Here is a 17,862-nt window from a genome sequence, read left to right as displayed (position 1 = left end):
AGGGGGTGAGAAGTCTAGCGGGCAGGGGTTTCTAGATTGCCCCTCTAGTGCTGGAAGAGAGGACTCCTATGGCAAACAGTAAGCATTCATTTATTAAGGTCCAGATGTTAATCATTTGCATTGCTGGCCCAGATCCCAATGAAGGGACCTTGGCATAGGCAGTTGGAACCACCAGCAGGTTCAAAGTACTATGATTATAGTCCAGTAGGAATAAACACCCCCTGGATAATAATGGGGAGGCCAAGCCCTCTTGCTCTCCTAGGCCAGGGAGACAGCTCAGGGCTGCATTCGGATAGCCCCGTCAAGCCGGAGCACCTCGCCATTGAGCATGGGATTCTCCACGATGCACTGCACCAAATGGGCATACTCCCCGGGAGCACCAAGGCGACTTGGAAAGGGCACCTGTCGCGCCAGGAACGTCTGCACTTTCTCAGGAAGCGAGGCCAGCAGAGGTGTTGCAAACAGGCCTGGGGGAAAAAAAAAAAAAAGACACTCAGAGCTGCTGCCAGTTCCTTCTACACTCTTCGGTAAGACCGATTAAGCAAGGCTGGGTGTATGTCGCAATTCTTGGAGCGCAGAAGGCGTGATTAGGTGCAGAGTTCAACTTCCTAAGAATCTTCGCTTCCACGTTTTAAGAAGAGTTTCAAGGGCTCGTGGCTGCAAATACAGGCTTGAAAGCGCATAGTCAGTGCCTACTGAAACCTGGGCTATGACAGAGGTGCCTGAATAAGATTCCTAGAGGTTGTGGGCCCTGAGAAGCCTCAATGCTCTGTAGCGCTCATTTCCCACACCTGGGACTAGTGAAATAGAACTAAACATTCAGAGTAGCAAAATAGGTTATACAAAAAGCAACACTGCACAGATTCCTTTAACTTGCATACTATATGCAGGTTACAGAATTTGCATGGCTCTGGTAACAGGATTTTAGGGGGAACGGTTAGTGCAGCCCCAGCCCGGCCCCGTCAGCCATTAATCCTCTGCCACTCCAGCCCTGTTCACCTTTCGCACATTCTGGCCTTCTCTGCCAGTGCCCAAACTCAAGACAGGATTGGTACCTGGTGCAATGGTAACAACTCTGATCCCCATAGGGGCGAGATCCCGGGCAATGGGCAGCGTCATTGCCACAATGCCGCCTTTGGAAGCTGAATAGGCAGCCTGGCCAACCTGCAGAGTAAACAATGAATAGTTTAGTTCCCTAAAGATAACAGAGCAAAATGCCCATTCTTACTACAGTCATAACTAAGAAGCGTTATCTGAACTACATGGAAAGTTACAGTGTGAATGCCAAGTAACACTGTGAGAAAGCTGCTGAATTTGGGGGCAAGGGGCACAAAGTAGCGAGAGGAACCAGCCACTGGGAGTCCAAAAAGGGTACTTTAGTGCTGGCCAGCATCTCTGGGACTTATAAATAAGTCCAAAACATGAGATGGTGATACTTTAGTTCACACTGAAGAACGTATGCAGCCCCACACCTCCGCCTCATCCCTTGGTAGGAGCAGGTAGGAATGCAAGCCTGCTCCTGTGCCATAGCCAGACCCACAGGGATCTCTCTGCACCTGGCCAGATGTTCGGTAAACTACAGGCTGCCTCTAAGAGGGAGGTTGGCTTCCCTTGGATTAGTTCAGCTTTCGGTGTCCAGGCTTCTCCCAACACAAAGTCTAATGTGACCCTAAAGCCAATAATAATAATAAAAAAAACTATGAGAAGATTACTCCCCTGCTGCCACACATTCAGGAATCCCTTGAGTATTATTGCAAAAGCTGGGGCACATATTGCGAAATTACAAGGTGCAGGCATTTAGGGCAAGCAAAATGTCTTGGGCTAGTCCTGTCTACCCATGCTGGCTGGGGATTGCTGGGAGATGGACAACTTTTTTTCTGTCTGAACCTGCATAGGCTTGCACCTTAAGACCGCAATCCAATATACAACCAACTGGGAGTAAGTCTTGTTGAGCTTAGTGGAACTGCTTCTGAGTAAACATGCTTCCAGGTCTATTAGAGCAACTTTTCAATTGTAATACTAAGGACCGGGAGGGTCACACGTTGCATGGCCATCACTTTACCCTCAAATGATGACCGACAGGTGTTGAATGAGCCACTGCAGATCAAACCCTGAATGTAAAAGCTTCAGTTCACACTTTCATCTCCAAGTCATCAACGCTTCAGTAAGAAAAGTGTTTGTTTGTAATTTATTTATTTATTACATTTCTATACCGCCCAATAGCCGGAGCTCTCTGGGCGGTTCACAAAAATTAAAACCATTCAAAGTATAAAACAATATAAAACCATAATATAAAATACAATATAAAAGCTCAACCAGATAAAAACAGCAGCAATGCAAAATTACAAATTTAAAACACCATGTTAAAATGTATTTATAGATTGTTAAAATGTTGGGAGAATAAAAAGGTCTTCACTTGGCATCTAAAAGCATCTAATGTAGGTGCCAAGCGAACCTCCTTAGGGAGCTCATTCCACAGCCTGGGTGCCACAGCAGAGAAGGCCCTCCTCCTGGTAGCCACCTGCCTCACTTCCTTGGGCAGGGGCTCACGGAGAAGGACCCCTGAGGATGACCTTAGGGTCCGGGCAGGTGCATATGGGAGGAGGCGTTCCTTCAGATAACCTGGCCCCAAGCCGTTTAGGGCTTTAAATGTTAATACCAGCACTTTGAATCGGGCCCGGGCCTGGACTGGCAGCCAATGAAGCTGGAAAAGGACTGGCGTAATGTGATCTCGTCGGCCAGTCCCTGTTAGTAAACGTGGTGCCCTGTTTTGCACCAGCTGAAGCTTCCGGACCGTTTTCAAAGGCAGCCCCACATATAACGCATTGCAGTAATCCAAACGAGAGGTTATCAGAGCATGGATAACTGTAGCTAAGCTATCTCTGTCCAGATAAGGGCGCAGCTGGTATATCAGCCTGAGCTGATAAAAGGTGCTCTTTGCCACTGAGTTCACCTGTGCCTCAAGTGACAGTTCTGGATCCAAGAGCACCCCCAAACTACAGACCCGGTCCTTTAGGGGGAGTGCAACCCCGTCCAGGACAGGGCAAACATCACCTCGCCGGACATCACCCCGCAGACCTTCAGGGCATTAAGGGCACAGTATGGCAACTCTGACCCTTAACTGCTCTACGGATGCTGTGCACAGGTTCTCCTTACTGCTGCACCTTCGGGTGCAGACCGTTGCTTGCTGCCATACCCAGACCTTAACACTGCTGCAGTTTTTACGATTATTGCCACAGACCGAAACACCTGGGCTTTCACTTTAAGGTAGGACCTAGTTGCTGCTAAGTAGGCTAGCTGGCAGAGGATACTTGGGACTCACCTGCCCCTCAAACGCAGCCACACTAGCAGTGTTGATGATCACCCCTCTGTGTCCATCCAAGTCGGGCTCATTTCGCCCCATCTCGCCTGCAGTCAGACGAATTACATTAAATGTCCCAGCAATATTCACCTGAGGAACACAGACATATTAAATTGTATGGGCCCAAAAGCCATGCTTGCTTCGCCCCCCCCGCAAACCCGTAAGACCAGACAATACGACATCACTCCACCAGCACACATTAGAACTATTAGAACACAATTATTATTATTATTATTATTATTTATTTATTTATTTATTTATTTATATAGCACCATCAATGTACATGGTGCTGTACAGATTACACAGTAAATAGCAAGACCCTGCTGCATAGGCTTACAATTTAATAAAGTTGTAGTAAACAATAAGGAGGGAAAGAGAATGCAAACAGGCACAGGGAAGTGTAAACAGGCACCGGGTGGGGTGAAGCTGCCAGTATAGGGTCAGAACAAACTCAATATTTAAAAGCTATAGGGAAAAGAAAAGTTTTTAGCTGAGTTTTAAAAGCTGTGATTGAGTTTGTAGTTCTCAAGTGTTCTGGAAGAGCTTTCCAGGCGTAAGGGGCAGCAGAAGAAAAAGGACGAAGCCGAGTAAGGGAAGTAGAGGCCCTTGGGCAGGCGAGAAGCATGGCATCAGAGGAGCGGAGAGCACGAGCGGGGCGATAGTGTGAGATGAGAGAGGAGAGATAGGCAGGAGCTAGACCGTGAAAAGCTTTGAAGGTCAACAGGAGAAGTTTATATTGGATTCTGGAGTGAATTGGAAGCCAATGAAGAGATTTCAGAAGTGGAGTGACATGGTCAGAGCGGCACATTAGACAGAGGTGCTCCTGGTCAGTCGAAAGGTAGATCAGGGAACAGGGATTCAGCTTGTGTTGGATGAGGTTGCACTCCCCCTGAAGACGCAGGTCCGCAGCTGGGGTGTACTTCTGGATTCAGCCCTGAGCCTGGATGCCCAGGTTTCGGCGGTGGCCAGGAGTTCATTTACACAGTTAAAGCTAGTGCGCCAGCTGCGCCCGTTCCTTGAGATGTCAGACCTGGCCACGGTGACACATGCCTTAGTTACATCCCGACTGGATTACTGTAACGCGCTCTACGTGGGGCTGCCTTTGAAGAGTGTTCGGAAACTCCAGCTGGTTCAAAGAGCTGCAGCCAGATTGTTGACCGGGGCTGGTTACAGGGAGCAGACAACTCCTCTGTTAAAACAGCTCCACTGGCTTCCAGTCTGTTTCCGGGCACAATTCAAAGTGACGGTTATGACCTATAAAGCTCTATATGGTTCGGGTCCAGGTTATTTGAAAGAACGTATTCTCCCTTATGAGCCTGCCCGTGCTTTGAGATCTTCTGGAGAGGCCCTTCTTTCAGTCCCACCTTCTTCACAGGCACGCTTGGTGGGAACATGGGAGAGGGCCTTCTCGGTGGCTGCTCCGGTGCTCTGGAACTCTCTTCCCGGGGAAGCTAGGCTGGCTCCCTCCTTGATGGGCTTTCCGAAGCAGGCTAAAACTTTTTTGTTCCAGCAGGCCTTTGGAGAATAATCCAGACCTCCATCTATGTTAATGTCTTATAATTTTGTTGTGTATTTTTTAATTGTTTATGGTTTTGTTTCCCTCCCCCCCCATGTATATTTTAAACTTTGTAAGGCCGCCTTGAGGCCCAGCATTGGGCAAAAGGCGGGATACTACTACTACTACTACTACTACTACTACTACTACTACTAGAACTAAACTGCAGGCCTAGAAACACTGCCACCTCCACATTCTGAATCCTCTTCATCTATCCTAACAACACATTAATTCTGTAAGTACTGCTGCTTATGTAACCAAATCTGCACTACCTATGCACAACAGGGAGTTCTTAGCAGGCTTGGGGGAACATTTGGAGAAGTACAAAAATGAAAATGTAGAGGGGGAAAAAATAGAAAAGCCCAATGTGGACTGAACGTGCCCAGTGGCCGCAGAATGCTAACTAACTGTTCCATCCTCTAACCCCCATCCTCGAAAATGTTTGAGGAACAGAAATAGAATGGAGCATCCTGAAAAACACTATGGCTGGCCGGAACCCGGGACAGGAGCACCTCACACTGCAGAATTCTGTTGCAGGTCCCCCTGATCTGCTAAATATTTTTCTGTTTTCTGCTGCTTCCCTGTTAGGCAAGCAGGGTTATTGAAATGCTTGAAACAAGAGCAGATTTTGACAAACAAGAGAACCGGGATGGACTAGGTTGCTCTTCTCACATCCGACTCACATTGATAACTCTCTGGAAGTCCTCCAAGCTGTGAGGAAGGTCTTTCTTCATGTTATAGGTTTTGACGGCCACTGCGATCCCAGCACAGTTCACTGCCACATCCACACGCCCAAACTTCTCCCGTGCCAGAGCCAGGGCAGCCTTCACATCTGACTCCGACGTTACCTGGGCAAGGAGAGAAGAGATTGACTCAGCTCAGCCCTTACGTCTTGCTTTCCAGCCGGAGCTGAGGCCAACCCAAACTCTCAAATTCTCCTTCCAAAAGATCCTTACATCAGCAGGAGCAAAGATGCATCTCTCCCCCAGCGTCTTGGCCACAGCTGCACCATCAGACTTTGGCAGATCCACCAGCACGGCGCTGCCTCCCTGTTGCACCAGTCGCTCTGCCGTGGCCCGGCCCAGCCCTGAAGCACCACCGGTCACCAGGCCGACCATTCCCTTAGGGACAGGAGGTGGGGATAAAGAAAATGAGGGGGGGAAATCACCGTGTAAATACAGAAGACCCACAGAGAGGTTCTGAAGCCACAAATGCCTTTCAGGCGACACTCACGGATATACGCTGGTGCCTCCAAGGATTCCCTTCACTTGGAAAGTACGCCAGTACTTCCCAAGAGAAATAAGGTTGCCATCTTGTTTTCTGACAGGGCTCCTGCGCCTCAAAACAGCTGCATGACAAGCAGAAATACAAGTGGCTTTCTAGGGTGACCATATGAAAAGGAGGACAAGGCTCCTGTATCTTTAAGTTGCATAAAAAAGGGAATTTCAGCAGGTGTCATTTGTATATATGGAGAAACTAGTGAAATTCCCTCTTCATCACAGCAGTTAAAGTGCAGGAGCTATACCAGAGTGACCAGATTTAACAGAGGGCAGGGCACCTGTAGCTTTAACTGTTGTGATGAAGAGGAAATTTCACCAGGTTCTCCATATATACAAATGACACCTGCAGAAATCCCCTTTTCAATACAACTGTTAAAGATACAGGAGCCCTGTCCTCCTTTCCATATGGTCACTGTACTCCCCCACAAGGCAGATGCAATTGTGGGGAACTTGCCTGCCAAGCAGCTGTTTGAGGCACAGGAGTTTTACTTGGTTTTGGAGATGGAGCATATCATTCACAACCCTATTATCACAGAATCGCAGAGTTGGAAGGGGCCTACAAGGCCATCTAGTCCAACCCCCTGCTCAATGCAGGAATCCACCCTAAAGCATCCCTGACAGATGGTTGTCCAGCTGCCTCTTGAAGGCCTCTATCTTTGTCCCCCACCCTACCCCCGACAAGGCTCCTGCACGTCAAATGACTGCATGACAGGCACAAATGCAACAGGTGCAGCTTTCTCCTACAATTGTATCTGTGTTAGGTAGGGTGACCCTATGAAAAGGAGGACAATGCTCCTGTACCTTTAACAGTTGTATAGAAAAGGGAATTTCTGCAGGTGTCATTTGTATATATGGAGAACCTGGTGAAATTTCCTCTTCATCACAACAGTTAAAGCTGCAGGTGCACTTTCCTCTTTTAAAATGGTCACTCTAGTATAGCTCCTGCACCTTTAACTGAAATGATGAAGAGGGAATTTCACCAGGTTCCCCATATATACAAATGGCACCTTCTGAAATTCCCTTTTCTATGCAACTGTTAAAGATACAGGAGCCCTGTCCTCCTTTTCATAGGGTCACCCTATGTTAGGGAAACGCTGCACTTGTTGCCTTACTGCCAGCCATGTAGCTGTGAAAGGCGTTTTTCCTGCAAAAAAAGAAAAGGCCTCATAGGAGAAGGGAGGGTGGTATCTCTCTAGCCCTCTTCCTCCCCCCCCCCCGCTGAAAGAACATTGGTCTCTCCCAGGGACCGGGTGTCTCCCCCCCTGTTTGGCCATGCTGGTGGTTTCACCCAGCCTCTGCTTCCCAGCGGCGGAGAGGGAACGAGCTCGCGCCGCAAACCCACGTTTCTGTCCCCTCCCGGGCCCCGTAGGGCGACGGCTGCTGCCTTTGGGTTGTTACCTTCACGCTCCTCAATGCCGCCGCCGCCGCCGCCATGTCGCTCCCAAAGGGCCGCCCCTCCAAGCAAGCCCCGCCTCCTTCCTCAGGAGGGCGGAAGTAGGGCAAGAGGCGGGTAGTTCGTTGTCGTCCGCAGCCCAGAGGGCGTAGGGCTTACTCGGAAGGAAACCCCACTGGCGTGCGCCTGGGTAACTCTCGATTGGATTACTGCAATGCTGTCTCTGTGGGGCTGCCCTTGAAGCTGGAGCTGGTGCAGAATGCTGCAGCTGGGCTGCTGTCTGGAGCTGCCCCTTTCCAGCATGTCACTCCTCTGCTGAGGGAGCTGCACTGGCTGCCTATTCGCTACCTGGCCAGGTTGAAGGCCCCAGGTTTTACGCCCCTATCTAGACAGGGATAACCTGGCTTCAGTGGTCCATGCTCTGGTAACCTCCAAGTTAGATTACTGCAATGCGCTCTACGTAGGGCTGCCTTTGAAGACGGTTCGGAAGCTGCAGCTCGTGCAAAATGCAGCGGCCAGATTGATTTCGGGAACCAGAAGGTTCGACCGTATAACACCTGCTCTGGTCCGCTTGCGCTGCCTGCCTGTATGTTTCCGAGCCCAATTCAAGGTGCTGGTTTTGACCTATAAAGCCTTACACGGCTTGGGACCACAATACCTGACAGAACGCCTCTCTCGCTACGTTCAACATCTAAGGTCCTCCTCCGGGTGCCTACTCCGAGAGAGGCTCGGAATGTGGCAACGAGGGACAGGGCCTTTTCGGTGGTGGCCCCCAGACTGTGGAACGATCTCCCTGATGAGGCTCGCCTGGCACCAACGCTGCTATCTTTCCGGCGCCAGGTTAAGACTTTCCTGAGAGAGCGCCTTCTCCCTTACCAACCTGCCTGGTCACTGAGGTCATCCGAGGGCCTGCTCCTGGTGGTTCCACCTAGATCCATCCTCCGATTGGAATCCACCAGGGGAAGAGCCTTCAGCGTGGTGGTGCCCCTCCTGTGGAACACCCTGCCTCTGGAGGTCAGGCAGGCGCCAACCTTGTACTCCTTTCGGCACCTCCCGAAAACATCTTTATTCCAAGAAGCCTTTCTTTAACATGCAGCCTTGGATTTCTGATTTTTGTTTCTTTTTACATTTTGTTTCAACTGTTTTATTCTGTTTTTACTTTCATTTTACCTTGTACACCACTCTGAAATTTTTCAATGGGGAGCGGTATATAAATATTCTAAATAATAATAATAATAATAATAATAATAATAATAATAATAATAATAATGTGCCCCAAGGCAGCTTTGCTGACACGCAAGATATGTCCCCAAAGTGCAGAAGTTTACAGCCGTGAATAGGGAACATGCAGCGCCGTCCCGGGCAAGATTACTTGCAAGGAAGCCGACACAACGGTGCTCAGTTAAGTTTAATTGCAATGGGTAGAATCGTAGCTTTGAAGGAGTTCGAGGCAGGGTGATTTATGAGAGAGGGAGAGAGAGAGACGGGCTCTACTTCTGTTTTCTGGAGTGGAAACAGAAAGTCAACGGCCGGTGAGTGTCTTCAGTGGCTGCTGTATTGATGGGGATGGAAAAAGGGAGGATTAAAGGGCCTTCTCCGCTGTGGCACCCTGGCTGTGGAATGAGCTCCCCAGAGAGGTCCGCCTGGCGCCTACACTGTACTCCTTTCGTCGCCAGCTGAAGGCCTTTTAATTCTCTCAGTATTTTAACACTTAATTCTAACTTAAATTTAAATCTTACTGTTTTAACTCTGTATATCTTATACCAATTTTGCTGCGTGGTTTTATCCTGGTTGTGCTTTTTATACTGTATTTTGTATTTGTGCTTTTAACCTGTTGGTTGTTATTGTTTTAATTTTTGTGAACCGCCCAGACAGCTTCGGCTATTGGGCGGTATAAAAATGTAATAAGTGAATGATAGATAAATAAATAAATTAATAAATAAAGGCTTTATTCAGGCCATATGAAGGTAAATGAGGGCTTGTAAGAGAGAATATCCTCCCTACGTTTTTCCTCTGGAATAATAAAACCCAGGTGAGTTTATGGCTAATGAAAAGATATGGGCTGGGGGACATGCCCTTCTGGCACCATTCTCAGCTTGTGGAGATCTAAGGTGGAATCACTTCTCACATTAGGTGTACACCGAGTTTGTGGCATGTGAATACATGTTTGCAAGCACAGGTATGTAATACTCTTGTCAGAGAGCCAGGATTAGTGATAGCTCCCTGTCAAGTATCCAATTGGTAGTAGGGTGACCCTATGAAAAGGAGGACAGGGCTCCTGTATCTTTAACTGTTGTATTGAAAAGGGAATTTCTGCAGGTGTCATTTGTATATATGGAGAACCTGGTGAAATTTCCTCTTCATCACAGCAGTTAAAGCTGCCCTCTTTTTAATCTGGTCACTCTAGTATAGTTCCTGCACTTTAACTGTTGTGATGAAGAGGGAATTTCACCCGGTTCTCCATATATACAAATGCCACCTGCTGAAATTCCCTTTTCTATGTAACTGTTAAAGATACAGGAGCCCTGTCCTCCTTTTCATATGGTCACCCTAATTGGTAGCAAACCCAGACTTACTACTATGTAATGTGTAAAACTACTCTTAGGATGCTCATTGAGAGATCAGGCACCAGCACTCTTTCTCACTTTGTTTTGCTTCGCATTGCCTGGTCCTATTTTTTTTTTGCCATTTCTTTACTGACTGTTCACTTCCTCCATTTTGTATATGCAGGGAGTGAAAGACTGGAACTTGAAGCATCCCGATTTAATTTAAGATTTGCAGTTTAATATTAAACTAGGTGCTTGGTGCAAGCATAGCTGTTACAAAAGAATAAGGCCTCACCATGTTCATTCTCCTTAGTAGAAATGTGAATGGCCAGGGCCAAAGTCTTGTGATGTCTGCAGAAAATGCTCAAGTTTTATTATGTAGGATCACTTGGTTGAACTTAATTAGTATAATACAACGTTAAAAAGGCCGCCAAAGTATCAAAAGACGTTTAAAAGCATCCCCTTGTACTCCTGCAAGGTAACCGCCCTTAAGTCATAGCTATGATGCGTATCCCATGCAACGGGACCATAAATGAAGTCATCAGTGAAGATTATAAATTTAATTCTGGAGAGCAGGGAAAGCCTCTAATATTCTTTGTCACAGGAGTAATATGGCTTTAATAGCAACTGTCAAAACGGGGAGCAAAGGAGTGCTTCTTTTAAAATAGCTTCAGGTTGCAGTTTGTACTAGAATGTAGCATCAATATTGCAGGTCAAAGGGGAAAGGTTGTCACAGGTATGCATGCGCACCATCTACCTCTTGTCCTTTCTAACACCTCTTGTCTTAGCAGCAGGTACAAAGGGACACATCTCCTTTACTTCTGTGGAGCAAGAAATCAAGCCGCCCTGATGGCTAAAAATTGGCTTCCAAGTTAAGCCAATGTTTGCACAAGTTGCAGCCTTTACTGACCACACCATATAGATTTTATTCCAGGAAACAAACCTCAAGGTTACAAAGTCATGCATGATAGTTGCTAGGCCTGAACTGGAGAAGTGGCAGTTGTGAACCAGAGGAGTTGGTAAATTTTCCTAGCCCCCAGAGCAACCTGATTTTTCAGACACAGTGGTGGGGCTGGTGGCAAGCTCCATGTTCCTTAGAAATATATCTGAATCCAAGCCTTTTCCCATGAGCAGTAGAAATGTTGCCAACGTTTTGTAGTGAATATGACATACTGTTTTGCTCCTGTCAATGTACACTCTTTAAAACAATAAAATGCTATTACACAATCTGTTGGCTTTAACAGCTCGGGGTGCAGCTAGTCTGCAATCCCACACATAGTTTGAAATCTAAAGTTTGGATTTCTGAGGATCTTGGCTTCAGGCTGCGGGGATAAGTCTACATATGGTGCCAGTGTTTGGGAGGTGGAACTTTCAGCTGCAGTGCAAAGGGATTCACTTACACACTTCATGCACTCCTGGTGTGTTTATTTATTTTATTATTAATTATTATTACTATTTGGTGTTCAGAAGCTGTCACCACAGAACCCCCAAACTACTCTGTAAATTCCATATTCAAAAAGCAGTTTGTGGAGTTAGCATAAGAGTTTGAAGAATAAAAGAGCACTACATTACATACCGGCAGATTTTCTTGTAAAACTCTTACACCAAATCCCCACATCCATTTTAATTCTGGGAAGTGTGTGGGTTCTCCAGGGGTGGCTTCTAAAAACAATGTGGATAGACACACTGAACAACCTACCACTCCATCTTGTATCTCTACAATAGCATTCCTCGCTCTCCTCCTGCCCCATTCTACTCTTTTCCAAAACGAAAACATGCAAAGAACTCCAGTATACAATACAAAACAAAGCATATAGATGGAGCCTGTCTATTTGCATATCCTGATGATTTACACAATGTTTTCTGAACACAGAATATGAACAGCTCTGTTTCTAGACCTCCAAAAGTAAAGGAGCAACACACCAAGTTGGAAAGCTCTCTGTATATTAAGTGCTTTTTTTTGTAGTAAAAAAAACGTACAAAGTCCTGTTACGAAATATACAAAAAATGCAGCCAAGGAAAACAGTTGCCTTTCTACAAATATCAGTAGCATTGCATAGAACAGCCTCTATGGGGTGCAGGGGATAGGGAAGGGGTCCAGGGGATAGGGAAGGGGTCCAACTGGGTATGATGCTTTAGAAACAGTGCTAGGAAGTTGTATGCATTTTATACATAGATTAGTTTGGGTGTGTGAAAATCACATCCAGTGCCATGCTGTTGCAAGGAAGATTTTGCCACCACCATCATGTTCTGGAGCATTGGAGAAAGCACTGAGAATAAGGGTAGAGTGCCTCAGCCCTTCTCTTAGCCAGTGACTCATTTCCTCACACAACAACCCCAAGCAGAATACTGTGCAACGAGAGAGCTATTATTGCTTCAACTAAGCCAACAGGTGCGAGGCCACCAACCGGATCAGCAGGGACTATTTTAAACCCATTTAGAATTGGCAGGGTGCTGGCAATGGAAGAGTCCCAAAATGGTTGGGTCTGACTCTTTTGACAAGGAAAAAGCATGGCTGGGACTATGTTTTGTCTGCAGGAGGCACTAACTGACCTCTAGCAGGCATTCTAAAGCTGATGTATCTACAAGGTGAGTAGAATCCTCATAGGCAATAGTGCAGGGAAGGTGCGAAAATCAGCAACTTAATAATGCTGAAGGGGACCCTGAGCTATTTTGAAAAGGCCACTGGGCAGGCAGTACCCTGAGTAGCCACCAGGGGACAGGGCAAGTACGCATATAGCCCCCGCACAGGCAGGTAGGAAGAGATGCTAAGCATCAGACGATGAAGGGGGGTGCTGGTGTGTGGTGACACCCACCCACCCACCCCCAAGGGCAGGGAGGGAAATGCAGTCGCTGCAATAAATAAAGGTCCAAAATAACCAATGTGACTGCTCCTGAAGCCTCCCACTATCTCCTGCCATGTCCAAGTGCAATTGGTCAGAGTCAAAGTGCCACTTAGGTCACCATGGGAAAGTCCAACCAGACACACTGTCCTTCCATAATGATCTAGCCGTCTTCTTCCACATCAGAATCCCTCCCATCTGGCTCCTCACAGAGGGAGGACTTGGGATCAGCAACGTCATCTTCTTGGCCACTCAGGACCTCTTCCACAGCTTCACCTGTGTCAGCAAAGGAGGATATGTCAGGATGCCTCTCAGACCCCGACTTCCTAGCCAGAACTAAACCTTCCTTGCTCACATATCTCTGATACATTGTCCCTCAGTCCCACTTCCAGCCCCTTGACCTACCATACTTACTTAAAGACGTGTTCCTGCAAAATCACATGTCCCTTCAGTCCCAACTTACCAGATCCCGACCAATTCCTCTACTACCATTCCTCTTTTGGTGCCCAACTTTTTATTGAGGACATCTGCATTCCACCACCACTTACCTTTCCTGCCCTCCTCATCCATGATCTCATGCACATCTGCCACCTCTTCTTCTTCCTCCTCCTCCTCCTCTTCCTCTTCACCGTCATCATCCACAATCACCACAAAGTCATCACCATTCTCTGTCTCACTAAACACACAGCAAAGGAAAGGGAATGTGTCACCCTTTATCCATCATTTCTGTTGGATGTCACAAAACTGTCTCTTCATGAGCCACATCCCTTTAGGATTTTATACAGCGCTCCTGCTGCCACAAGCCTTTACACAATCCATATGCGCACACACAATGGCAGGTTGAGATTCTTGCTCAAAATATTCATACCAACTCCTCCCCATATTTTAACAGACCCAGTGCAACGATGAACCAAGGGACAATATTTTCACCTGTCGTCTTCACCATTTTCTCCACCTTCCCCCATCAGGTAGTACTGCAGCGGATTGGGCCAGAGATCCTCTTTAATTATCTATGAGAAGGCAGAAAAGAGTATGAGGGGTAGGGAAGAATAGATACAAGGAGCAATTTAGGACAGAGTATAACTCCCACCTCAGCAATGCGGTCTCCTGCTGGGAAGCTGTGATCACAGAACCAGCTGAAGAAGCTGCGGCCCATCTCAATGTTCTTTCGGCCATGTGCCAGAGGGTCCAGACCACGCCACCAGCGGATAGGTGTAGAGTGGGATACCAGCCTTCCTGGAAAGGACAGACACACAGGAGGTATGAGAAGGTGCACATCATACCCGGACTTTGCTTCCCTAAAATGTTGGCTCCCATTGCGTACCAGAAGAACCACACTGGAACTCCTTCACAATTACTTCATTCTGGAAGTAGGGGTTGCTGTTGAAGTAGAACTTGATCTTGCAGCCTGACTTTGCATGGGTGAAATCCTCAACCTAGCACATCAAAGAATGTCAGAATCACAAGATTAGCAGGGAACTGATAATCACCACCCTGACTCAAGGCAGGGTCCTTCAAACAGAAAAAGCCCACAACGCCAGACTACAGTTAGATTACTTCCCTTCATAACTTGGGAATGTTAATGTTATCCATCCTAGCCCCTACGCACTACTCTTGCTGTATTTACTTGCAGATTGGTCATGTAGCTCAGGGTGTCCTCATCCCGGTCATTGATCATGGCCGAAAGCTGGGGATGGTTGAGAAACTGCAAAGCTAGCGTCAAGGAAAGAAATTTTACATATGCTGCCTACATATTTGAAGGAAGGATGGGATACAAATTTAAGGAAACAAAAGCACTAGAGACAGCCTATATGCCTCAGCTAAAAGCACTGTCCAGCATAAAGAGAGAACTCTCTAAGCTTCTGGGCTTGTTTTCCCTGAGAGTCTTGCAATATCAAGAACACAAACTCCACTCAACAAGTCTAACCAATATTTCCTTGAATTCATCATCTAATGGATTATTTAATAAAGAAGGGTGACATTCCTCACAACCTTCTGCCTTGGTAGGAAGTAACAACTACAAATTCTCAAGGGAAAATTGCCCTTTAGGACTTTGGAAGAAGTTTGTCTCTTGCTGGCCAGTAGCGCCCATCATAAACCAACAGGAAGAAAAGGAAACACTCTGTGGTTCCTATTTTCAGTATAAACAACCCCTAATTTTTAAAAAAATCCAAAACACAGTGTGATTTATAACCCACCCCTCATTGCCCAGCACCCTCTGGGGGAGGAGGCATGCCACATTGGACAGCATACGCTTTGCATGCAGAAACTTCCGGGGCGCAATCCCAGACGATGCCATTTTTTTTTTTAAAAAAAGTCTCAGGTAGTAGGGCTGGGTTTTAATCCATGCGTCTAAGACCTTATTTATTTATTTGATGCATTTGAAAATGACGTTCCTCCGCCAAAAAAAGGCTCCCAGAGTGGCTTACAGTCAGAGTAGACCGCACTGGCCCTACTCAACCACAAGACAACTCCAAATGTTCCTATGATCTTTGTGACACAACCCCACCCTCTCAGTTTTTGGTTTTTTTTGGAGATGGACCCTCCCTCCTGCTGTCAACTGTCTCTGCAGAGGCCACCAGTGGGGGAGGAAGCAGCAGCCAGGCACCTCTCCACCGTGCCTGGGTCCAGCTCCAGCTGAGAGCCCCCTCCCTCCTGCTACCAACTGTCTCTGGAGAGGCCATCAGTGAGGGAGGAAGCAGCAGCCAGGCACCTCTCCACCATGCCTGGGTCCAGCTCCAGCTGAGAGCCCCCTCCCTCCTGCTACCAACTGTCTCTGGAGAGGCCATCAGTGAGGGAGGAAGCAGCAGCCAGGCACCTCTCCATCATGCCTGGGTCCAGCTCCAGCTGAGAGCCCCCTCCCTCCTGCTACCAACTGTCTCTGGAGAGGCCACCAGAGAGGGAGGAAGCAGCAGCCAGGCACCTCTCCACCGTGCCTGGGTCCAGCTCCAGCTGAGAGCCCCCTCCCTCCTGCTACCAACTGTCTCTGGAGAGGCCACCAGAGAGGGAGGAAGCAGCAGCCAGGCACCTCTCCATCGTGCCTGGGTCCAGCTCCAGCTGAGAGCCCCCTCCCTCCTGCTACCAACTGTCTCTGGAGAGGCCATCAGTGAGGGAGGAAGCAGCAGCCAGGCACCTCTCCATCATGCCTGGGTCCAGCTCCAGCTGAGAGCCCCCTCCCTCCTGCTGTCAACTATAACTGCTGAACTTTGCAACTAAGATTGCAGTGCCTGAATTTGCTTTCCTTTCCCTCCTCCTCCTCCCTCCCAATCCCCTTTCCTTTTGTGCCATGTCTTTTAGATTGTAAGCCTGTGGGCAGGGACTGTCAAGAAAGACTTTCGTAAGCCGCCCTGAGAGCCTTTTTGGGCTGAAGGGCGGCATAAAAATCCTTAACTAACTAACTAACTAACTAAACTGCTTCCTCCCCTGAGAGCTGTCAAGAACAGCTGGCGGGGCGCCGTGGCAGGATACAGCGGTGACCCAGAAGCCAGGGATGTTCTGGATGATGAGGTTGCGCCGCTCCAGGTGCGGCCGTCGCATGTGGCCGAACTTGGCCTTGAGCTGGGCGAAGGTGCGGCTGGCCTGCTGGTTCACAGCCTCCAGTTCCAGCTGCACCGCCTCCAGGGCTTCCAAGTACTGCTCGGTTTTGCGAGGCGGCTGCGGCCTTCCGCCGTCCTCTTCCTCGTCGTCCTCGTCCTCGTCGTCGTCGTCCTCCCCCACCGAGATGATGGAGCACTCATCCTCCGCTGCCTTGGCTGCCGCCTCGACCGCCCTCCGCTTCTCCCGGGCCTCCTTCCTCTTCCTCCTGCTCTCCCGGCCGTCCCCGGCCTCATCGGCCCCGCAAGTAGCGTCGAGGCCGCCCTTCGCCCCGCTGGCGGCGGTTTCCAGGCCCCTCTGCGCCCCGTTGTCGGTTTCCAGGCCCCCCGCGCCGCTGCCTGGCGCCTCCTCTGTGTCTCCCCCTGCGCGGCCGCCCTTCGCCGGAGCGCTCCGCTCAGTTGCGCGCGCCGCCTGCTGGTCGCCGGTTTCCAGGCCCCCCTTCTGAGGGGCTTCTCGCGCTGCCTGCCGGAGGGCGGTTTCAAGGCTCCCGCCGCCCCAAGCCGTCATGTCAGCCAGAGCTTGGGCAGCCTCGGTTTCCTTCTGCAACTGGCAAGCCGGGTCTAGGCGCCGTTGCTTAGAGGGCGGGGATGGTGGGTCCCGATCCCCACCGTCCCCGCTCATGGTACGTCCAACTGCGGCCTCACCGACAGATCAAAATCGGGAGAGGGGGAGGGGGAGGGGGTTGAGAATCCGCGAGCCCAACCGTCGATTTCGAAGTAGGGGGAGGGGCGGGGAGGCTGAGGATGGGGGGAAGGGCGCGAGGGGAACAGACTCCTCTAACTGCCAAAGCGCGAGAATCCTGCGCAGCTTCCCCTGATTGGCCGCTGGCGATCGCGGTCGGACCAATGGTGGAGACGCTTCCTCCCTCACGTGGACGACGCCACGGCGGATTGGCTAGCCCTGGCAGGCAATCCACGAGAAGATCCCGCCTTCCCCTTATCCCACGTGGGGGGAGGCAAACGCTGATAGGTCAACGGCTTCGCCCCCACCTCTTTGCCCGGGTTGCTTCTTTTCTACAGACCTTGCTTCGGTCGCGTCGGCCGGAGAAGAAGCAACAACTCTCGGGCGCCTCTGGGGAGACTAATAAAGAGACGCATGCGCAGCAGGAGCATTCGGGCGCGGTCCGCCCTTCCTGCCCTGTGGCGCATGCGCTATGAGAGGCGAGTGGCCAACGAGGAAGTGGGGCGAATGGGTAGAGCGAGGCCTGCGCGGGCGATTTGGGGCAGATGATGAAAGAAATAACTTCACATGACAATGCGTCATTAGCTTGAGGAAATAGCTGCTAGGAGA

The 17,862-nt window shown here is 49.1% G+C and overlaps 2 protein-coding genes across 3 annotated transcripts; both read right to left on the bottom strand.

The window, feature by feature from the left end:
* Positions 1-73: 73 nt before the first annotated feature.
* HSD17B10 (hydroxysteroid 17-beta dehydrogenase 10) lies at positions 74-7,658 on the bottom strand. 2 transcript variants are annotated; one of them, XM_063119137.1, is made up of 7 exons: positions 7,595-7,628; positions 6,150-6,264; positions 5,873-6,037; positions 5,600-5,764; positions 3,323-3,451; positions 1,056-1,164; positions 74-467 (listed from the first exon to the last, which is right to left on the bottom strand). In XM_063119137.1, the coding sequence occupies exons 3-7, from the start codon at positions 6,032-6,034 to the stop codon at positions 277-279; spliced, it is 756 nt and encodes a 251-aa protein (XP_062975207.1). In that variant the 5' UTR covers positions 6,035-6,037; positions 6,150-6,264; positions 7,595-7,628; the 3' UTR covers positions 74-276. The 2 variants fall into 2 exon arrangements, with proteins under 2 accessions (XP_062975207.1, XP_062975206.1); XM_063119136.1 differs by lacking the exon at positions 6,150-6,264 and having other exon boundaries at positions 7,595-7,658.
* A 3,895-nt stretch (positions 7,659-11,553) lies between these two features.
* LOC134394039 (putative testis-specific Y-encoded-like protein 3) lies at positions 11,554-17,266 on the bottom strand. The gene is made up of 7 exons (XM_063119161.1): positions 16,447-17,266; positions 14,606-14,683; positions 14,303-14,414; positions 14,069-14,214; positions 13,909-13,988; positions 13,527-13,654; positions 11,554-13,254 (listed from the first exon to the last, which is right to left on the bottom strand). The coding sequence occupies exons 1-7, from the start codon at positions 17,191-17,193 to the stop codon at positions 13,142-13,144; spliced, it is 1,404 nt and encodes a 467-aa protein (XP_062975231.1). The 5' UTR covers positions 17,194-17,266; the 3' UTR covers positions 11,554-13,141.
* Positions 17,267-17,862: the final 596 nt, after the last annotated feature.

This window comes from Elgaria multicarinata, chromosome 3 (genome assembly GCF_023053635.1).
Source record: "Elgaria multicarinata webbii isolate HBS135686 ecotype San Diego chromosome 3, rElgMul1.1.pri, whole genome shotgun sequence".
Taxonomy (NCBI): domain Eukaryota; kingdom Metazoa; phylum Chordata; class Lepidosauria; order Squamata; family Anguidae; genus Elgaria; species Elgaria multicarinata.
Note: the sequence above shows the minus strand (reverse complement) of the source record. Positions and strands in the feature narration are given on the sequence as shown.

Bases quoted from the DNA above. Each gene is read 5' to 3' on its own strand.
- LOC134394039 (XM_063119161.1), bottom strand. From the start codon at position 17,193: ATGAGCGGGGACGGTGGGGATCGGGACCCACCATCCCCGCCCTCTAAG. The intron at 14,684-16,446 runs GTATCCTGCCAC...CTAGCTTTGCAG, and splicing joins CTGGCTTCTGGGTCACCGCT to TTTCTCAACCATCCCCAGCT. The intron at 14,415-14,605 runs GTAAATACAGCA...TTGATGTGCTAG, and splicing joins GCTACATGACCAATCTGCAA to GTTGAGGATTTCACCCATGC.
- HSD17B10 (XM_063119136.1), bottom strand. From the start codon at position 7,630: ATGGCGGCGGCGGCGGCGGCATTGAGGAGCGTGAAG. The intron at 5,765-5,872 runs GTAAGGATCTTT...CTCCTTGCCCAG, and splicing joins GCATCTTTGCTCCTGCTGAT to GTAACGTCGGAGTCAGATGT. The intron at 468-1,055 runs GTACCAATCCTG...TTTTTCCCCCAG, and splicing joins AGTTGTTACCATTGCACCAG to GCCTGTTTGCAACACCTCTG.